Source organism: Marmota flaviventris, chromosome 7 (genome assembly GCF_047511675.1).
Source record: "Marmota flaviventris isolate mMarFla1 chromosome 7, mMarFla1.hap1, whole genome shotgun sequence".
NCBI lineage: Eukaryota > Metazoa > Chordata > Mammalia > Rodentia > Sciuridae > Marmota > Marmota flaviventris.
Window position 1 is genome coordinate 87,300,253 of NC_092504.1, and position 20,282 is coordinate 87,320,534.

The following is a 20,282-nucleotide window of genomic DNA, read 5'->3' on the forward strand; positions in this document are numbered from 1 at the left end:
AAAAAGGTGAAGAGATTTGCCTAAGATTACTATGAAGAGAATTCTGAATCATGGATCAGCATGTGTGGATTTCATCATGGTGGTTGTTATTTTTTTAATTGCAATTTATTGCTTCTCTGGAACTAGAGGCTGAATAGAAATTTATATAACACTATATGAAAAGGTATTAATTTTTATTTTGTTTTGATGACCACTTTTGAATATTCTGGTTGAAGAACTTTCCTTCTTCACCACAAATATTCACAAGTTAATAATAATTTAGCTGGTAGTCATTCCAGCTAAAGTTATGCAACAACCTAGGTCACAGTCCCTCATAAGATGACATTCGTGAGCACAGAAGGAAAGGAACAGTGTTTCTATTGCTAGTATTCCCAGAAGGAAAAGCAAATGAGCACATTTTCCAGCTCAGCATTCCTGTCTTACCAGGGATACTATTAATACTACAAGAAAAATAAAGGACATAGTATCTTTCTTTTTTTTCCATAACCACATATTGTTACTAATGACCCATGATCTATTATTTTCAATAGACAAATTTTAATGATTTATCTATCAAAAATAATGAATGACTTTGCTTTTATTCCCCACACCATCTAAATATTTTGTTTCCTGAGGTTGGATTTGGGGGGCATGATAAGCTTGAAAGAGAACAGATATCTGCCATTCCCAGATTCATCACCACCAGGTTAACTAATGCAGCCACTTCTGACAGAGAATCAGTATCTGTAAGGAAAAGAGCAGTAACTCCAGTCTGACAGACTGTGGGACTTCCGGGCAACAATCATAGTATGGTGATTGCAATTCAAGGAGTCTATTTTTCAGGTGCCTGAACTATGTGAAAGAATGTCCCAGCTGGTGTGAGAGCTTACTGAATGTGGAATATATTGATCATATGCTATTTTTAGATATTAGCTAGTATTTGAGAGAAAAAGATAAATATTTTAGTGGTTCTTTTTATAAATTCATTTCATAGCACTATAATGGTATGAAAAATTAATATCTATTCATGCCAGTTAGGTTTTAGCACTACATGTGATCATAGTTAAGTTAAAGGAAGATTTTAACTTGAGAAATGTTAGTTTGGGACAACTTTTTAAATTAATGATAATAGATATTAGGTTAAAGGAAATGTGTATTATTGAATTATTAGTTTAGCTATTTGTTTTTAAGGACTTTTTTTTGGCCCTTCTCTAAATAAGTGAATAAGAAAGATCAGCTCTAAAGTCAGTCTTTGAAGTCAGATCTGAAGATGTGTGAATGTGTGATTTATTAGTGAAAAAATGTGTGGTTTATTAGTGAAAATTTAGAATGAAATTTTAAATTTTAAATGAAAATGATTTAGAATGAAAGCTCTGCAAATGGAATTTTAACACCATTTTTGAAAATGAAATTTCTTTTTTATTTCTGTGCTCTACAATGTTATTTATTATAGACTATTCACTCATTCATTCAACAAACATCTTCTGGATCACCTAGTATGTGTAACATTTTCTACTAGGCATTGGAGAATATGCAAAGATGTTGAAGAGAGAGTTCCTCTATAGGGTGCTCACAATGAAGGAAGATGAGATGAAATTTGAGTCTGAGCCAGGTGTGGTGGTGCACACCTGTAATCCCAGCAGTTCAGGAGGCTGAGGCAGGAGAATCGCAAGTTCAAAGCCAGCCTCAGCAATTTAGTGAGGCCCTAAACAACTTAGCAAGACCCTGTCACATAATTAAAAAATAAAAAGGCCCAGGGATATGGCTCAGTGATTAAAAGCCCCCCACCCCCAGGTTAAAAAAAATTGAGTTTGATGGAAAAGTTACAAGATGTTCTCATGTGCATGTAAGCTCACACGTACAGCTTCTCCCTTTGCATCTCACGTCCACACAGAATATTTTATTAATGAACAAAACTACTAAAAAAATACAGTAGTGCACTCCCTAAATATTTCCTAAATCTTAGTCTTATTTGTTACTTTAATAGTCACTTGAGAATCTTAATATTGGTCTGGAGGGGCTTGCTTCCTTTTGAGTATCATAGGGTTAAGTTCCATGTGAGAAGAGATGGCCATAGTGAGAGCTTTAGGAATGGAGGCATTGTCCTGGGGAATCACATCCCCAAAAGGAACTGGTCCTCCATGTGAGAGTTAGTGGATGCTCTGCTCCAACCTGTCTTCTATTTCTGCTTTATGGGTTGGATGTCCACACTGTTCCCTGTAACTACCTGGGTTATCACAGTAGGGAGTTTGGAGAAGGAAGAGGTAGGAACAGTTTTCCTTTTCTAGGCTGGGAGGGGACCAATCTGTAGATAGGGCAATTATGGGGACACATTATAATGACTTTAATAATACATATTATAAAACACCAACCCTGAGACAATTGGATAAAGGTCTGCAAGAAAAACAAAACTGAAACCAGATCATCCACTGGAAAATATGCTTAAGTGGGATGTGTGAAAAATTTAAATTTAGAAAAAATTTTAAAATTTCCCTTTCTGAAAGGAAGCTGGTCTTCTTTATTTATTGATTCCATCATAAAAAATGATATTTTGGGCTGGGGATGTAGCTCAATCAGTAACGCGCTTGCCTGGCATACACAGGGCGCTGGGTTAGATCCTCAGCACCACATAAAAATAAAGATGTTGTGTCCACTGAAAACTAATAAATAAATAAATATTTAAAAAATTTTCTCTCTCTCTTTCTTTAAAAAAAAGATATTTTAATTAATTACTTTCCAATCCAATCATAAGGAAAAAGTCTTATACTCACTGTAAAGGGAAGACCCTTACAGATAGATTTAAATTTTCATATCATATTACTATTGAATGACTGTGTTCCCCTGAAATTCGTATGCTGAACCCAATTCTCAATGTGATGGTATTTAGAAGCAGGGCCTTTGTAAGGTATTCATATTTAGATGAGGTACTGAGGGTGAGACCCTATTGATGATATTATTGTTCTTACAAAAGACACCACAGTGCTTCTTCTTTGTCATGTAAGGCCACTGCAAGAAGGTGACCATCTGCAAGACAGGAAGAGGACCCTCACCAGAATTAAATTGGCCAGCATCTGATTCTTGGACTTTCATTCTCCAATACTGAGAGAAAATAAATTTCTTTTGTTTGAGCCATCAAGACTAATTTGCTATGGAAGCCAGAGCTGGCTAGAGCACATGTAAAGTGTATCAAAGATAACTAAGCTGTTTAAACTTCTCCATGAAACTTCTGGAACTTGATAATTTAGATACAATATAGGCATTTAACTGGATGTAAAATAACCTTTTATTTTTTGCCATACTGTCTATCCCTGAGTAAGGAAAATGAAAAATGAATTATCATTAATGAGCAACATTTCTTAACATTCATCAGTCACAGATCAGTGTAGCTTACTTTCAATACCACTTAAAGTAATAAATCATACCTGACATCCTCTTTGAAATTTATCTGGTGTTATCCAGTCTTCAAGCATTCTAAGAATAGAAGCTCCCTATGATGGGAAAAGAAGTGACAAATAAAACTAATAAAGATTATATAGAGAAATATCACTTATCACTACTGTGGCTGGTATTTCAACATCATATTTGTGAGATTATTTCTTGAAGATGATTCTATTAAATTATATGGTTATAGATTTTAGGATAAAATTCCATTTTGTACACCCTAGTATCTATGTTTCTAAAATAACCAAAAGGTAAAGAAATTGCTAAAATGGCCCTCACTTCAGTGACTTACTGTTCCAATGATTATTGCACTTCTCCAAATGAACCAGCAGATGGAGCTTTGTAAATGAAAGAAACTGTCTAAAGATCAGGGTTTTTGATGAATGAAGAAAGAGTTCAGTGTAAAATTCTCACAAATTATAAAATGTATCTCCATGCAGGAAAAAATATATTGTATTTATCAGAGGGACATAGAGAGTTGAAGATTTATCTGATCAATTTAATATGAATAGTATATAATTTAGATTTAAAAAATCTTCCTCTGTAAAAGTAGTTTATCTATGTGGTTTTCTTTTGTCTGATCAATCTGATGAATACCTGTTTTCTACTTTCCTTTCACATGTTATAAGATTTATATTAAGATACACTATTTATAAGATTTTTAAATAAATTTTTGAGTAATTGACCAGAAAAACATTGCCTCCCCTACTTAGTAATTTTTACCATACTTTAGCAAGCATTTTAAATTGTTTTCAGGCATAGTGAAAAAGCTATTATGTCATAGAAACATATTTATTTATTTTTGCCCTAATATCTTAAGTCCTGGGTATACTTATGACTCTGGGTGTTTGAAACTTGTTCTAACGTCTCCCATGGGAGTTAATGAAATAGACTGTTAAGTAAATAAGAAATTTTCATTTTAACAGAAAGATAAAAAGAATCATTGATAATATGAAGGAAAAAGAATTAAAGAAGACTAAAAAAGACACCATAGGAATAATATGAGAAGGAAAGCCAAAACATATGATGCTATAAATTTCAAATACTAAAACATAGTTTTTTTTTCACTTAAGTCAAGTTTAATAAGTATTTATTTCAATAATTATGATATAAATAAATAAAACTGATATAAATAAATAAATATTTTAGGCATCACTTAAAATAACAAATGCTGGTCATGATGATGCATGCTTACAATCCCAGTGGCTCAGGAGGCTGAGGCAGGAGGATCGTGAGTTCAAAGCCAGACTCAGCAATTTATCAAGGTCCTACGCAACTTAGTGAGACCCAATCTCAAAATAAAACATAAAAAGGTCTTGGGGGGCTGGGGTTTTGGCTCAGTGGTAGAGCTCTCTCCTAGCATGTGCAAGCGCTAGGTTTGATCCTTAGCACCACATAAAAATAAATAAAATAAAGGTATTGTGCCCAACTACAACTAAAAATACATAAAAATACATATATGTGTGTGTGTGTGTGTGTGTATTTTTAAAGGTCTTGGATGTGACTCAGTGGTTCAGCACCCCTGGGTTCAGTCCTTGGTACAAAAAATCAATGCCCCCCCCCAAAAAAAAAACCCAAACCAAACTGTATTACTTTGCAGTAGTTTTTGAGTAACTTAATGTAGTGGGTAAACCATAAGAAACCAGAGTGGAAAATTACAAAAATAAAGTTTTAAATGATGTGACATATAGGAATGGGATATGTCTGAAGGAGAAACTGCAGGAGCTGTTGTGGGAGAGAACAGGTAGCACAAAACTTTGGCTTATAGATTTTCAGCAGTGTTTCATACAAGTTTTATTGGATAAGAATTCCTCATTTATAAAATGCTACAAGTCATCTTTAAATTTTATCTAAAAATGGATAAGAATATTTCCTTCTAACTGATTTAGATTTAAGTTTACTGGGAGCATTAAAGGATTCTACTAGAAAAAGTGCCCACATATATGGGATTCCTCACTGACAGACCACATAGCAGAAAAGTAAGATATACTGTCTTTAAAACAATTTTAAATTTGATGTTTAAAGACTAAATATTTGGGACTGGGATTGTGGCTCAGTGCTAGAGCACTCGCCTACGATGCATGGGGCACTGGGTTTGATCCTCAGCACCACATAAATGTAAAATAGAGATATTGTGTCCACCTAAAACTAAAAAATAAATATTTTTAAAAAAAGACTAAATGTTTGCTGGGCATGGTGGCACATGCCTGTAATCCCAGAGGCTCAGGAGGCTGAGGCAGAAGAATCGTGAGTTCAAAGCCAGCCTCAGCAACTTAGCAAAACCCTATCTAAAAATCAAATATAAAAAAGGGCTGAGGTGGGCTGGGGTTGTGGCTCAGAGGTAGAGAGCTCGCCTAGTATATGTGAGGCACTGGGTTTGATCCTCAGCACCACATAAGGTAAAATAGACATTGTGTTCACCTATTACTAAAAAATAAATATTTTTTTTTTAAAAGGCTGAGGATGTCTCTCAGTGGTTAAGTGTCCCTAGATTCAATTCCTGATACAAAAAAAAAAGACTAAATGTTCAATTATCAGAATGAAAGCAGGAAGCAGGTACAAGCACAAATGAAAAGAGAAAAATTCAAACACTGAATTCAAAAATCCTGAGGCAATGCCCAGTTATCATTATCTTGATCTTTAAGCAACCAGATTATAAAATGTAACTGTTAAATTACTACTAATTATAAAAATCAGAGCCCACTTGGTATACTACCATTCTTACCATTTTTAGCCTCTACTTGAAAGAAAAGTCAGTAAACAGGAAGATTTCAAAGCAATGCCACAGTTCCCCACCTTGCTATAGGATATTCCATCAAAAACAGATGTTATTTCATCAGGGGTTGTCACGGTGACGACTATTGGGTGTGAAGACATTAAAGAATCTTCCTCTTGTACAGGTAATACATCTTCAAGTAATATCTGGTCACGCTGAAATGACAGAACGAGCCAAAGAAATAGAGCACTTCCTTTAGACTGGTGCACATTTTGTAATACCATATATAATAAAAATTGAGAGAAAATTAATATAAATTACTCAAATTATTTGAAACAAACAGTAGGCCTTCAAATTAGTCATATTTTGCACTGATTGATCTGTACTGATTTAATTTCCTTCTTCTATTTATAACTGCTTTGACTTCATTCTCCTATAAACAGGCCAAAAAGACAAAAATGGGTATGAATTCTGTTTTACCACTTCTGTGTGACTTTTGGACTATTCCAAACTTTTTAAGCCCCATAGCCACATCTGTGCAATGGGAGCAGTGACATCATTTCATGAGTTTGTTCTGAGAATTAAGTAAAGTAGCATGTCAATCTGCTGAGCTGAGGTTCAGTTTTTATTTCCTGTGAATTTGTCCTTGGAATTTGGATAACTTATAATTAATAAAAAAAGAACTAGCTTATTCTTCAGTTCTTATAATCACTTCTCATTTTGTGTTTCTCAGCAAAACAGAGTGGTCGAGAGGCCTAAAAGTATAGCCCAACTTCACTGGTTCTAAGCTATCTTTAAGCAAGTTCCCTCCCTCACTAGACAGGGGTAATAATGGCATCTCCTTTGTGGACTTGTGCACAGGATTGAAGATATAATTCATGGTAAGCACTTGACATAGATCCTGGCATGAAAGGAAAACTAACACCTTAGCTGCTATTATGATTTTATTTCTTAAAGAATAAGAATCTGAAATTTAACTTTGTTAAGTCATTAGTAATTTAAAAATCAGAAACTTTATTGAGCCTACTTAATTTAAAATATTTCCCAAAGGGGAGCATGGCATATTTGTTGACATTTTCCAATTTTATGGTGTCTATTTATAATAGGCAAGGTACTGCTGTCAAATGATGACTGCTAGTTAAGTTTAATTTTGACTTGGATTTTGATTTTTGTACATATAGGCAGTTTGCATAGAAAGAATCCTGTTCTCAGTATCTGGAAATTGGACTGCAGTCTTAGCTTCAATATCTATTGTCTATGTGAAAGCTCATGTGAACTTCCTAGCCCTCAGAGTTTTTTCACTGATGAAAGGAGGTTCTACAATGCAACTCAAGACTACACTGAGCTTTCATCTCACTCCAGTCAGAATGGCAGTCAAGAATACAAACAAAAACAAAAATACGAACAACAGTAAATTCTGGAGAGGATACGGAGAAAACGGAACACTTTTATGCTGTTGGTGGGATTGTAAAAAGTATAACCACTATGGAAATCAGTATGGAGGTTTCTCAAAAGACTAGGCATGGAACCACCATAGACCCAGATACAGCACTCCACAGTATTCATTCCAAAGAACTGAAGTCATCGTACTATAGTGATACATGCAAACTCATGTTTACAGCAGCACAATTTACAATAGCCAAGTATCATGAAATCAGCCTCAGTATCCATCAACAGATGACTGGTTAAAGAAAATGTGGTATATATACACAAGGAAGTTTATTCAGCTATACAGAATGAAACTACGTCATCTACACAAATATGAAGGAAACCTGAGAACATTGTGTTAAATGAAAAAAGCCAAATTCAGAAGGTCAAGGGTCACATGTCTTCTCTCATATGTGTAAATTAGAGGGGGAAAAGGAAAGGAAATGTGGAAGGGTTGCGGTTCAAGAAATTTGAAGGGAAATCAGTAGAGTAGAGGAAAGGGATTGGTAGAGGAAGGAGGGAGGGAAAGGGGAAATATTGGGGAACAATATTGGCCAAATTACACTGTTACATTGTGTACATGTACGAATATATAACAATGAATCCCACGATTATGTACAACTATAATGCACCAATAAAAATATGGAAAACAAAGAAAAAGAAAGCTTAGATTAAAAAAAAAAACAAAGAAATAAGGCTTCACTATTGTGATACTATAAAGTTCTCTCACAAAACATTTCTCTTTATCTGACCCCTTCACCAATAAGACTTTGAATTAGGAACTCATTAAGGGCTTAGAATACATTTTGTTTATTTTTGGGTCCTCTCTAGTTTTCCTAAATGAAGAATGAATGAATGGATGAAGGAACAGATAAACTGTGAATATATTATACAGTATGATTAAATTTTTTTTTGAAATTTCAAGATCTGCATACCAAATCTTTCTGGAATTTTATCAGTGTTCTTGAAACAAACATTGAAACTAAAATATCAGACACTATTCAAACATAATTTTTTACAACAGTTTGATATAAGAAGGGCATTGGATTCCTTTGAAAGAAGGCTGAAATGATTTTCTATTTATGTAGTTTATTTTCAATAAATTATAAAATCATACATTTTCAGTGTAGATGAGTGGTTCTCATCTACTCCAGGAATTTTTTTGTCCTCAGGTGCCATTTGGAAGTATATGAGGACATTTTTTGGTTGTCACAACTGGGGCAAGATGGGTACAAGATTTATCTTGTCCCTGATGTCAACAGTTCCATGGATAAAAAATCATGATATAGATTAAAATTTTAAAAAAGCAATAATTGCCAATTAGATTTTTTACTTTTTAAAAGCAGATTAGGGAAATGGCAAGGGTTTCAGGCATTTATATTTTTAGTTCTTCCCAGTAGAGGGCAGTATTCTACATCAAACACAATCTCCTAATTCTACTCCCACATTTACATCTCTGTGGACACACACATTCATAGGTACAATCAGATAAGAATACTAACACCATCTAAATATAAATACAAAGTACAGCTAAGTTTTCTAAAACAAACAAACAAAAAATCTATAGAGTTTACATGGGTATTTTTTTTCCAGGTCCCTCAGGGGTACACTTTAGGTTAATAGTCAATACATGTATATTCTGGAAGCTTTTAAAGCTTCTAAGATAGAGAACAATGTCCTTATTGAACACTGAAGAGAGAACGAAGGAGATCTTATGTAACTTGCTCAAGGTCACATTTCTGTCATGAATCTAAGAAATGATGTGTCTGAGATTTGAACTTGTAGCTAACTACTAAGTTTATTCTTTTATCTCTTCACCACACTATTAGAGCACCCTGTCTAAGGTAAATAGTTTGCAAAATAAGACAGACATTTTTCAAAGGGCTAGCACGTAGATACTTCTTGAACATAGGGTGGCCATTTTCTATGCTGGCTGTCTTTTTATTCATTTTTTCCTGCCTCAACATGTATTTTTAAGTGATTCTCTCAAGGATATCTCTCAGGGATATCTGATGTGGTGGTCAGTTGCCTTGTAGGGACCAGGCATTGGCTTTAAGCATAGTTCTCTGGAAGCCAGCTGGCTCCACCCTATTCTCACAATGAACTTCCCAAGCACATTACCCTTGGATCCCAACACTGGCCCGTTATCGTGCTTTGCATAATGAGAAGAAGAGATCTGGAATGCATGTGCTCTAGGCTCACCATTTGCCACTCTTTTTCTGCATGGTCTACTCCCAGGAATTCAAAGAAAGAAGCAAATCCTTCATTCAGCCACAAGTCTTCCCACCAGTCCATGGTTACAATATTTCCAAACCACTGAAATGATAAGCAATAGTGTTCAATTCTTCTTATGGTAGAAGAGACTAGAAAAATTCAAAACAGTTAGTTATCCATCTAAATTTTGACACCATGACAGAGAAGTGGCAAGCACTGTATTTATTTCCTGCTTTACTTATCCGGATCTTTAAATGATATTAAATTCTCCTTGCCTTATTACCTTTATTTAGATATTACTGAGAATCTATAAAGTTATAGGAAGGCCTGTGCATTTACCAATGGCAAAATATTTTTTTTAAAGTTTCTTTATGGTTAAATACGTATTAGCACTAAGAATGGTCTTCATGCAGGATTTTCTGAATCAGCTATTTTTTATTTGCTAAGTCATAGATAATTTGAATTAGTCCTATGGTTTTAAGTCTGTTTCAAAAGCAAGTTGAGCCACATGTGGTGGCGCATGCCTATAATCCCAGCGGCTTGGGAAGCCGAGACAGGAGGATTGTGGGTTCAAAGCAAGCCTCAGCAATGGCGAGGCGCTAAGCAACTCAGTAAGACCCTGTCTCTAAATAAAATACAAAACAGGGCTGGGCTGGGAATGTGGCTCAGTGGTTGAGTGCCCCTGACTTCAATCCCTAGTAACCGGAAAAAAAAAAAAAAAAAAAAAATAGAAAGTTGACTTGATGCCAATATCCCATGCACACCTGATGCACAAGTTCGTGGGAAATCACAGTGGCCACCCTCTGTTGGTTGGATGAGGCTGATTCCTGAGGATCATAAAGCAGGTTTGTTTCTCTGTAAGTGACAAGTCCCCAGTTCTCCATGGCACCAGTGCCGAAGTCTGGAATAGCGATTTTATCTATGGAAAAAAAAAGACTCCAGTGAGAAATGCATTCTTTCCATTTGTTCATAGCATTTCTTACCAAATTCAGTTCTTTGGATGAATGTTTTGTAAAAATCTAAAAATAATTTCTTAGAGTGAGAAACAGTAATGGTTTATTCAAACATTTTGGTCTTAAAACTTCCAGGGAGTTTTTCCTTTTGGCTCTAAGATAGCAACGTGTCTTTTTTTTTTTTTTTCCTAAAAAGAAGAATACTCATGACTTCTTTTTTCAAGGCTTTATAATTTTATGTCTTTTGTCACTCTCTATATGTACTTTCTTTATATTAGGTTTCTCCCCCCTCCATGATTTTCACTTATTTTATGAAAAGCATCTGTTTTGAGGATAAGCTGTGAAGAGAAAGAGAATAGAGAGTCTTCAAATCAGGACTGAGAAATAAAGAGTGGCTAAGGGCACAGAAATAAATCTCTAACCAAGAATAGAGAATAATAGAGAATACGAAACTTCCTTTCCCCTTTAACTCTATACAGTTTGAGGTCCACCTGATTCTCCATCAATCTAATAGCTTACTATCTACTTAGGTGTATTAAATAAGTTGGAGAATCATGGAATTGGTTATATTCTCTCTTCCTTCTCTTCCAGGTCTAAAAGTGTCGGATTTTGTGAGGAGTTCCTATTCTTTATGTTTGCTGAGGCTGATAATAGACCTAATACCTGGAAAAAGGAGGAAGCCTCAAGCAGCTAAATCCCCAAATAGAAAATGCTCAGTTGATTAGTGGAAAATACAGATTCCCTGGTCAATGAACCGTAATCAGCATGTAATTTTTTCATTACATAGAATTTAAATGAGGGACAAAAGTGGAAATAAACTGAAGTTTTCATCTAATATGTAAGAAAAGCCCTTTCTTGTTATATTGTATAAAGGTGCAGATATGATGGCGAATCTCACTGTTATGTATGATTATGGTGCACCAATAAAAAGATCCTGAAAAACAAACAAGACAAAGAAAAGCCCTTTATTTCTGGTTAAAATAAAGATTTCTGAAGCATAAAGCTTTTCAAAAAGGGATATATCTTAAGTGGAGGTCAAGATACAGTAATAGTTTTCTTTACTTTTTAGGTTTTATTGTTTTGTCATAAGATTATCCCTGAGGGAGGAAGAGCATGAGAAGAAGATTAACATTAAACAGGGACGAGAGGTGGGAGGGAAAGGGAGAGAGAAGGGAAATTGCATGGAAATGGAAGGAGACCCTCATGGTTATACAAAATTACATACAAGAGGAAGTGAGGGGAAAGGGAAAAAAAAACAAGGGGGAGAAATGAATTACAGTAGATGGGGTAGAGAGAGAAGACGGGAGGGGAGGGGAGGGGAGGGGGGATAGTAGAGGATAGGAAAGGCAGCAGAATACAACAGACACTAGTATGGCAATATGTAAAAAAGTGGATGTGTAACCGTTGTGATTCTTCAATCTGTATACGGGGTAAAAATGGGAGTTCATAACCCACTTGAATCAAAGTGTGAAGTATGATATGTCAAGAACTATGTAATGTTTTGAACAACCAACAATAAAAATTAAAAAAAAAAAAAAGAATATCCCTGAAAGGATGGAGCAGTATCTCTACCAAGTGCTGATATTTTTCAAAATATTGTGAAGTGTAATTTGCATGTTATCACTGAATAAAATTTTTTGGTAATATCATGTCTGGTTGAGTATTGGAATTATAATTAAATAACACTATAATTATAATTAAATAGCACAAGTATGTTTAACTTTTGGAGTGTAATGAGTGTAGAAGTTACTTCTATGATGCTGTTAATTCTGAAAGGGTTAAAAATGTTCATAAAAGAGTATAAAGAAGGAACAAGAGAAGGAGGAAGAAAGGAGAAGAGCCAGAGAAATTCACCAGAGTTCCACTTCCCAGGTTACATATGGGCAGTACAAGTGAGATAAAGGGTGTGTGTGTGTGGGGGGGAATCCTTTGAATTCAGGTGCTTCATATTTTATTAATTATTCTTCTGACTTGGATGAAAATTTGCTTCTCTTTTTGTCTTCTTCTGTAATCACTGTTAAGCAATAAAAAAAAAAATGGGAACTGTTTCCACTGGAAAAAAAAAAATACAAACTTGCTCCCAGCCATAGCTATTCTCATGTAGGAAATTTGTCATTCGAGTTGTTTTGCATTGATAATTTATTAAGGAAGGGCAGACAGAAGAGCAAGGAAGCCGATTGTTGGCTGGTTTCTTTTTTTACCGCCTTTCATTTCATCACTACAAGCAACTCTATGGATCTTAAATTTAAAGTTCTGCCAACACCACTCAAGTTTATTAATAAGGTATTTCTGCTATTTATAGAAATGTCATACCTACACTATTCTGTTTACAGTCTGACTTTTGTTTTAAAAGGAAAACATGCCTCCCTCCATATCAGGAAAAAAAAAAAAAAGATGTTTCTGGAAGGAGCATCAGCATTTCATTTTAACTGCTGGAGAATCTAGAATTAGTCTTGCACAACAATGGGAAGATTGGAAGCACATGGAACTCTTGCGACATCAATTACCCCTTTTCTTTTCCAGCCCACAGATGTTGGGAAGGCATGTACACTATTGGGATGGATGCTGGTTGTTTAAGCTAATCTGGTTTGCTGTTTCTGTTCCATCATTAATAAGCTCTGCAGTTCAGTGCACATACTTTTATTTTTGATCATTTTTATTTGTAAATAAACACTGTACATAGATCCAAACAGAGTACACACATTATTTTTGGAAGAATCCAGAATGGATGTCTCAACATCTAATTAATCTCACACACATATAGAACGCATATAAGAAAAGGACTTAGGGATGATAGTTAATTAGATGCAATGAATCAACTCAGGTAAAAACAAAGGCAATATTAAAAATAGGAAAAAATAATTCTTACCTAATTTAGGAAGAGAATAATTGATAGCAAAGTAGTCTTCAAAATAATCAAATATAATTTTAGTTATGTTTGCAGCATACTCAGCTGTGTGCTTTTGCTCTGGCTGGACATAAATAGTGAGCTAATAAAATACAAAAAAAAATCAGTGATAATTATACATTTGATAAAACACAAATAAACTATAGTATGTAATATAGTCAAAAGGGCTTTGGAGTCAGATAAATCTAATTTGAATCCCAGTTCTGTTTCATACTAGCTGTGTGATTGTGGACAAATCACTTCACCAGTGTGTGAAAGGTCCACATAAATTGTATCACTCATTGAGCAACTTTAGTGACTGGAAATAGTGTAAGACACCACATGCATGGTGGCACATGCCTATAATCCCAGTGGCTCTGGAGGCTGAGGCAGGAAGATCGAGAGTTCAAAGCTGGTCTCAGCAACTTACGGAGACCCTAAGCAACTAAGTGAGACCCTGTCTCTAAATAAAATACAAAAAAGGGCTAGGAATGTGGCTCAGTGGTTAAGTGCCCCTAAGTTCAATCCCTGGTACTCAAAACAAAAAAGTGTAAGATGCAATGGTTCAAAACATTAAAAGATGTTATTACTTTTTCTATCTATAAATATATTTTCTTCTTAAATTCTATGCATCTATTCAACCTCAAACCACCCACTAATCTGTCTTCTGTCTCTGCTTTTGTCTGCATATGTGTAGATTGTCTTTCACGAAATGAATTCCTGTGATTTTTATTCTCATCTAAAAAGCCCCTAAACACATGTTTCTCCTTGTGCTATTCTATCCAGCTTTTCCACATCATCTTTTCTTTATTTCAACTATTCTGTTCCCAGAGCCTAAAATATAATGATCCAAAATTTTCCTGAAAAGGAGTCATCTTCAAAAGCTACATCAACTCTCTAATTTGCTAGGGTATTATTTCTTGCCGCTATGACAAGATTTATCAATCAAACCAAGCATAATTTCCCCCAATTCTAAGTTTGTATGATTTTTTTAAAAAATCAAGAATCTTCTTAATCATAATGTTATGCAAGTAGATGTGGTTCCTAGATATCAGGTTTATGTGCAAGAATATCACAGGTGTTCAGAGTTTCTCTGTATGCAAAAAAGAAAAAGGTGCTTCAGACAGAGTCTGAAGTCTCTAGCTAAAGTCAGCTAGAATCGGCTGAAGGTTTGTGAGAAGTTCAAGTGAAATATGCATACTCACCCCAAGGCCTGATCAAAAACCCTCAGGGAAAGCAAAAGATATACCTAGTAAATTCAAGGCCACTGACCTAACCAGAACAGATGACTCAAGGTTTAACAAAAGAATAAAAGAAAAAAAAAAAAAAAAGATGCCTATTCTCTTCTTTTACTATTTATAGAAAATTGCTGGTTTTGATGTTCATGACAGCACACATCTTTAATCATCTTTTCTCAGCAGTGAAGAACAGTAGAAAGATCCAATGAGATAAAGGACAAATTCTTAAATCATCAGCACTGGCTCATGATTCTCATATGCACCAGGTGACATTCTTGCCTGATTTGGAAAAATAAATATATGCTCAAGAACAACACAACTCATCTCAACATTCTTTGATTTTTTTTTAACTTGTCAAAAATGATGAGTAACCCATTTTCTCCCTGCCCTTCTGTCCTTTCAGTGAATAGTGACATGAATTTTCCAAGCAGTTATGTGAAACTGAGGATCCAATGGTGCTCACTGAATGAAACAAAGGTAATAGGGCAACCAACCATATGAAACTAAAGCCAGCGGGATCACACAGGATTGCCACGTTGTCCATCTAGAGTCTCACAGTCTTCTCTCTGTGAACCAACTAGTGTGATCAAACTTTCTCAGATTTTCTGCCGTGTCTATTCTCTACCATTAAACACATAAGAAGGTAGCAGGTCCTCTTGATTCACTCCATCACACACACTATGTGCTTCTGTGGTGTGCACAATGATGGGGAGTTAAAGAGGGTTGACAAAGAGGAGGAATGGACAACCATGAGGCCTCCTGCCCTAGGCGACGGGAAGAGAGACTCCATGTGTTCTTAGAGGTCATGTTTTCTCATTTCCCACGCTGGTTCATGGGCTCCTTTGAAGTAGCACGCTTCTGAAACAATAAAATTCACTTTTTCTTCCTCTATATTTTTTCCAGTATTGATGGTGACAGGAGAAGAAATGAGGTTTCTTTAGATAAGATTGGTATCGATGTAGAGTCAATCCAAATCAAAGCAGGTCCTTTCTCTTCTGTTTCTGAGAAACCCTGCCCCACAGAAGAATGCTCCCTCTTTGCAGCCAAACCAGTCTGCAGATTATCTGTGATCTATGACCTTTCAAAGCGAGGCTGTAGATCATACTTTATGACCACTGTTAGAGCGACTGAACTGCGCAATCACAGGTTATATAGATATGGCCCATTAATTTTGTAATGAGCCAACATTGTCACTTGAAGCTCCCAAATAGCGTGTGTTGGGGGAGGAGCGTTGAACTGCAGAATCTCTGTGATTTCTGGATTTGGGGCGTTAGAAAGCATCTACCCTCCTCTGCCAACACCTTTGCTCCCCCTCTGTGTGCTTTTCCTGCTCTCTGACCTTGTCTTCAACATAAACTCCATTCACATCCCTCTCTCCTTTCTCTGGCCCTTGGTAAAGGTGTTAACTCTCTATCATCTGCTAAGTCTCAGCATTCTGTGCAGGACAAAGTGCAGTAAATAACCTCTGAATCGTCATCACTTTTCAATAATAATTTCCCTCTTTCTAATCCACATATTTGCTTTACCGAGATGACATTTTCAAAAGTGAATGACTAGAGCTGGGGTTGTAGCTCAGTGGTAGAGTGCTTGTCTAGTAAGTGTGAGGCCCTGGGCTCCATCCTCAGCACCACAAAAATATAAATAAATAAAATAAAGGTAGAGTATCTATCTACAACTTAAAAAATATACATATTTTGAAAAAAGTGTATGACTAGCCATGCCTTTATTATTCAAGGTCTTTATTAAAGGTTAAATATAAAGTTTGCAACCTTTATATATAAATATGAACATAAGGTTTGTAAACTTCACACATAAATGTAAGATTTATAAGGCTTTAAGGACCTAACTTTTATGCGCATATTTAATTTTTAAAAAAGAGTAAGCTTTCTAAGCAAATTATACTACCTGGATATACCTCCACCAGAAACTATTAGTCATATCTCAAAATACTGAATCCATTGCACAAATATCAGTGGTGAAAGTCTGGGCTTTCTAAAGTCTAGATTCAGTTGATTGTTTTTTGGGGAGGCACCATGCACTGGCTTTACAATTATTGTTGTGCTTTTCCTTTAACCTATTGGAACTTATTATAAAGTAGGCTTTTAGAGTTTTTAATATTATCCGTTTCATTCAAATGTGTCCAGTAGTTTCAGAGATGGGACGTGAGTCCTGATTGATTCCTGGTTGATCATTGTCACTCCCTTTATGTGTCCCTTGAGGTCAACTTTTCTTAGAACAATGTAATAAGACCACGTGCCATCTTTACAGTCAGTGATGATTTTTTATGTCTCTGCCACCAAAATCAAGTACAAAGCTTAACAATGGAACTATTATGATTTCTTGCTAGTCTTATTTAGCACCTAAATTGTTTTAGGTACTGTGAAAAGCATTTCCCATGCAATGTTTCTTTCATCAGTTCTATGAATCTGGTCCTGTTAATGATAATGGAACATAATGTTTTATATCATCCATGCTCACTTCCCTCAGTCCTTTCTCAGGTTCACAATTCCTTAGCCATGACCTTAAAACACAGAGCTCTGAAAATCAAAAGCTTTTGTTGTCTTTAAACAAATTAATATGGAGTTTTAAAAAAAATTTTATTTGTTCCTTTTAGTTCTACATGACAATAGAATGTATTTTGACATCATACATACATGGAGTATAATATCTCATTTCCATGGCTGAACAGGATGTGGAGGTACCGTGGTGTGTATTCATATATGAACATAGAAAAGTGTTGTACAATTCATTCTATTGTCTTTTCCTAGGATTTTTTTTTTTAACGATCTTTATTTTTTTTCCTGCTATTAAAATACAGGCAGAAACATCACTGTGTGCTTATAAGATGCTACCCCAGATGCCACTGCAGTGACAGTATTTGAACATATCATTTTACACAAATCCAAAAACTTAGGAATTCCAACACACAACTGGTTGTAAGGGTTTAGATAAGGATTGTAAACCTCTATTTAAATTTTCAGGGTTTGAAGGAGATTTAAAAATACACTTCCTGGGCTGGGGATGTGGCCCAAGCGGTAATGCGCTCGCCTGGCATGCGCGGGGCGCTGGGTTCGATCCTCAGCACCACATAAAATAAAGATGTTGTGTCCACCGAAAACTGAAAAATGAATATTAAAAAATTTTCTCTCTCTCTCTCTCTCTCTCTCTTTCCCTCTCTTAAAAAAAATACACTTCCTAACAGGTTTGGTGGTGCACGCCTGTAATCCCTCTGGCTTGGGAGGCTGAGGCAGGAGGATTGCAAGTTTAAAGCTAGCCTCAGCAACTTAGCAAGGTCCTAAGCAACTTAGTGAAATCCTGTTTCAAAATAAAAAATAAAGGCCTGGAGATGTGGCTCAGTGTTTAAGCACCCCTGGGTTCAATCCTTGGTACCAAATAAATGAACAGATAATAAATAAAAGTAAACTTCCTCATTGTATGCATGGAGAAAATGAAGTCCAAAGCACACTGACATTAGAATTCAAAACAAGGTTCATTTTTCTACATCATACTTTCTCACTACTCATCAGATTGAAATCTAACTCTCCTGGCTACAAAATAGAGATAATAATGATAATAGTGTCATAGAAATATTACAAGGATTAAATAAGATAATGCAAACACAGCAATTGACACATAATGATTCTAAAAATATGTCCATAAACAGTGTTAATATCACTAAAGATAACACACTGAATTATTGGCCTTTGTGATTTTCTTGTCTGCACTTCCTTATATGTGAGTGATCTCACAGGGTACCCACATTGCCAATGGCACTGCCACAGAATGGAGGGCGGAAAAGCAAAACTTACTTTTTGGACATCCAAAGTAGGTTCTTGGTGCTCACACTATAAATTTTGAAGCGAAACCTTTTGATTTGCAAGAACCTTGTTTGGAAAAGTTTTTAGCAATAAAAACTGAAAGCCAGAAAAAAAAAATAAACCAGAGTTTTTGCTGTAATCATAGATTGGAGAGAGAATGGAGAGACATTGAGATTCTACTGTCTTAAAAGACTAGATGAAATTTACCTGGGTCAGGGAGAGGAAGAAAGGCTGGTGGAGCAAGACTCTGGAAGGTTGTGTTGAGGTCTGAGATGAGGTCCTTAAACTTGGAAAGACCACATGAAAGAATCCATTTTGCAAGCCTCTACTGCTGCCATCACCGGGGACAGAAGCCAGGCCTGCAGGGTTCTAGCTGGGAGCACTGCAGGTCAGTTGTGCCCTGTCTTTATTGTTCTTGTCTATTGATCATCTTCTGATAAGAGTGGGGATGTGGCTCAATGGTTAAGCACCCCTGGGTTCAATCCCTGGTACCAAATAAAATAAAAATGGTGTGTGCAACAACTATCTAGCTACAACTTAACTTTTTAAACTTATTTTTTTTAACAGAAAAAGTAATGACCTCAGGTCAAGATGATGCAGTAAAAATTAATGCTTTGATGGATCCCCTCTGCTCCTAGAACTCAGAAATGATTGGTAAGTTATAAAAATCGGAACCCCACCAGACCTATCAGGACTTGCAACAATATGAATACCTGTATGGAGTCAATAGAAATACAAAAAAGTGGGCAGAATGAAATTATGGGCTTATTAGGCTCTGATGTTGGAATGAATTGATCACCTGGTAGGGGTGGGGGTGGGACAAAGGTCATGTTTTGGAAATCATGTTTTTAAACTCTAATTACTATTTCTGATTGTTTCCACATCACTTTTTGTATTTATTTTAAAATGAGCACATCTTCTTGAATCTTTGAACTTACTAATTAAAGGTTACAGGTGTATGAATACTTAATTGTTATGGCTTTAAAAAAAATCTCTCTTGTTTCTCCAATTATTGCAATTCACTCCCACTATGTTTCTATTTGTCTCAGACTTTCTCTTTCCTGTTGCTTGTTTTCATATACTGTGTGTCTTAGGCTGTCTGTTCAGCTCTAAAAATGTAGGACCATGCACCTGGTGTGGGTTTCCTCTGATGTTACATTTCAGTAGATTTAAGTAGGTTGATTTTCCTGTAATTCTCTCTGAAGTAGGAAATCATACTGAGAGCATTTTGTTCTGTGATGTCAACTATTAGATTTTAGTTTAGAGTGAGTGGGTAGGGAGCCAGGGGAGAACCTCCGGATGCCAAGGAAGAGGAATTTACTCTGAAGCACTAACATTCACACTGGAGGCTTCAAACTTCTCCCTTGAACTTTTGTTCAACTGTTGAAGGGCACAGTCCCACAGATTTTTGCAGGAGAGAACATTCTGGTTGCTTGTCTTTGATTGGAAGGGGTAGAGGGCTGGAAATGTGCTTTCAGTGAGAGCATCTGCCTAGCGTTCATGAGGCCCTGGGTTTGACCCCCAGCCCTGAGAAAAGAGGTGGGTAGATGTGGTGGAAGAAAGAGAAAGGGGTACCTAGCGGCTTCAGTTTTACATTTTAATTTTCTT

At 35.8% G+C, this 20,282-nt stretch overlaps 1 protein-coding gene across 1 annotated transcript in view; it reads right to left on the minus strand.

Annotated features, from left to right (window-relative positions):
- The window catches only part of Enpep (glutamyl aminopeptidase), an 82,360-nt gene that overhangs the window by 41,680 nt on the left and 20,398 nt on the right, over positions 1-20,282 (minus strand). Inside the window, exons 4-8 of the mRNA XM_027935472.2 lie at positions 13,601-13,721; positions 10,543-10,697; positions 9,767-9,880; positions 6,217-6,351; positions 3,402-3,467 (exon numbers count right to left, since the gene is read on the minus strand). Of these exons, the coding sequence (XP_027791273.2) occupies positions 3,402-3,467; positions 6,217-6,351; positions 9,767-9,880; positions 10,543-10,697; positions 13,601-13,721 (591 nt within the window). The remainder of the gene's footprint in view (positions 1-3,401; positions 3,468-6,216; positions 6,352-9,766; positions 9,881-10,542; positions 10,698-13,600; positions 13,722-20,282) is intronic.